At 44.7% G+C, this 2,347-nt stretch overlaps 1 protein-coding gene across 1 annotated transcript in view; it reads left to right on the forward strand.

Annotated features, from left to right (window-relative positions):
• Positions 1-331: 331 nt before the first annotated feature.
• The window catches only part of CD83 (CD83 molecule), a gene marked incomplete at its 3' end in the record, with an annotated part of 9,829 nt that continues 7,813 nt past the window's right edge, over positions 332-2,347 (forward strand). Inside the window, exons 1-2 of the mRNA XM_010150421.1 lie at positions 332-374; positions 503-633. Of these exons, the coding sequence (XP_010148723.1) occupies positions 332-374; positions 503-633 (174 nt within the window). The remainder of the gene's footprint in view (positions 375-502; positions 634-2,347) is intronic.

A 2,347-nucleotide genomic window follows, 5' to 3' on the forward strand; every position in this document is an offset into this window, starting at 1 on the left:
ATCCACAGTGCCCCACGATGAACCTCATTTCTGTTCAGACGAACACGGGGGTGGGGGTGGGGGAGGGAGAGGAAAAAAGGGAGGAGAGATGCTACCAGTGCAGGCAGTTGCAGAAGTGGGAGGGCTCTAACAGATGTCATGGGAGGAGCACTGGCTCCTACACGTAGGGATTTTCCCTGTGACGGCACTTCAAGATAAGCCATCTGGGGGATTCCCCAGACTGCCTTCAGAAATACCACTCTAGAAGCAGCAGCGGTTTCAGTCTGCTCTCACAGTCCATCCTGCAAGGGGACACACTGTGGCTGCTCTGTGATTTCAAACAGCAAAAGCCATGTCTTCGGTAACCCACGCTCTGCTCATCACCCTGTGCAATGGTAAGTGAGGAGCCTTGCCTTTTGCATTCTGGTCCTTCACATTTGTTTTGTGGGGATATATTTTGGGAAGACAGGGGGGATTACCTAGGCAATCTCTTTTAAAGGTGATGTGTACCTGTGCTTTGCAGTTTGGTTCTTGGTCAGCAGTGCTTCAGTGGCGGAACCAGATGTTACTGTGAGATGTGCTGAAGAAGTGCTGCTGCCCTGTAACGTTCTCCAGGACTCCTCAGTCACCTACCAGACAGCATCTTGGTATAAAGTAAGAAAAAAACTAAGATACTTGATCAGTCTGCTTTGCTTTCCTACCTGGCACTGGCTTGTCTTTTACAAACTGGGTTATTTTATGAACTCTCTCAGTGCAGCAGAGATAAGGCAGCAATGAAAACATTTGAACTGATCATGGAGAACAAGCATCTTCCATGTCATTGTAGACATACTGTGATCCCTGAATTGCTCTTGGCCTGCATTTCTATCTAACTATTGCTGGCTTCAGGTGATACCCCATGTATATATACCACTCCAAAGAGGAGTCCTTCCAGGATTTTTCTTCAGAGTAGAAACTGGTATTTAAATGTTGTGACATCAGTGATGTTGTGCCTTGATTAAACTCCCGCCGAACAGAAGCTGATTTTTAATTTGAAATAGAAAAACTGAACAAGTACTTGCTGTTCTTTAGGAAGATTCGGCTAGTGGAAGTGGCCATAAGGGCAGTGTATGCAGAAGGCTGGTGGAAAGCTAGAAATTCTGAGTCACCTCTTTGCAGTCACAAAGTAGAAGTTTAATCTTGGTTACCCTGGTTCAGAATTCCCATCTCCAAAGCAGGAGAGACGAGCTGACAATCTATTTGCAGGATGGCTACAAGGATCAATTGGCTAATGAGCAGAAAGTCCTAACACTTTCAAGACCAAATTTTTCGTAGAAAGAGAGGCAGAGTTGTACAGTGGTTGAAGAAGTGGCTGTTGACTTGCTGTATGGCATCATGTATTTGCATCTCAGTGCATAGTTTCAGCTTATGATGTAAGACAAATTAACAGGAAAAAAAGAAAGGTTTTATTCTCCCTCCTTCCTCACTTCCAGACATGGACTCCTGCTGTTTACCATAGGTGAGTCCTGGTGGTCCTCTGGTTGCCTGTTAAGTCAACACGCTGCTGCTTGTTTTAGTTGTGGAAAATCAATATGTGAAAAAAGATTTTTACAGAGTTGAATTACTTTCCCATGTGAGGGGAGAGCAATGGAAGGAAAAAACCCCTATTTTTGGTGGGAGAAAACTGTTACTTTTTCTCTGCCAGAACATAAAGCCACAGCCTTGGCTTCCCCAGCAGTTTGGTCAGATATAGTTTAAAAGTCATTCCCTACAGCAAACCAACAAACGGTGTTATTAGACAGGGCTTCTGTGGTTGAAACTCACAATGCACCTGAGTTTCAGTGCTGATACAACAATGAGCATCTGCCTACTGACTAGATGAGAACTGCAACCCAAAGGTACCTAACTCTGAAAGAGCTGTTTCAAACATCTGGCTAGCAGCCTATCAGCAGGTGCAGTGTCAATGATCTTTTTCCAAAATGCTGAACCAAATGTGGGTGGGAGACAGAGAAGAGAATAATGCATTTGGTTGAACATTACTGTGAGAGTTAGGATAGGTGTCAACTTGTTCTTTATTTGCTTTCTGCTTCAAAAATCTGGATACATGCATGTATTTTCCATACAGATACATGCTAATTATTTAAGACTCCATGTTTCCCACAGAGTCTAGGCAGAGCAGGGAGCTTATCACAGGAAAACCATGCAATCTAGTGGACCTGGAGGAGTTGAGCAAAAGTGGCAGGGGTTGGGGGAGGAATAAACAGGCTGTCTGGGTTCTTGAAAATTCTCCCCCAAACCAGTGTGGGAAGTCAACAAAAATAAAGCAGTTTCAGCAGGCTAAGTGTGGGGATCCTCTCCTCTCCTCTCCTCTCCTCTCCTCTCCTCTCCT

The sequence above is a fragment of the Eurypyga helias genome, unplaced genomic scaffold (assembly GCF_000690775.1).
Source record: "Eurypyga helias isolate BGI_N326 unplaced genomic scaffold, ASM69077v1 scaffold36960, whole genome shotgun sequence".
NCBI classification, from domain to species: domain Eukaryota; kingdom Metazoa; phylum Chordata; class Aves; order Eurypygiformes; family Eurypygidae; genus Eurypyga; species Eurypyga helias.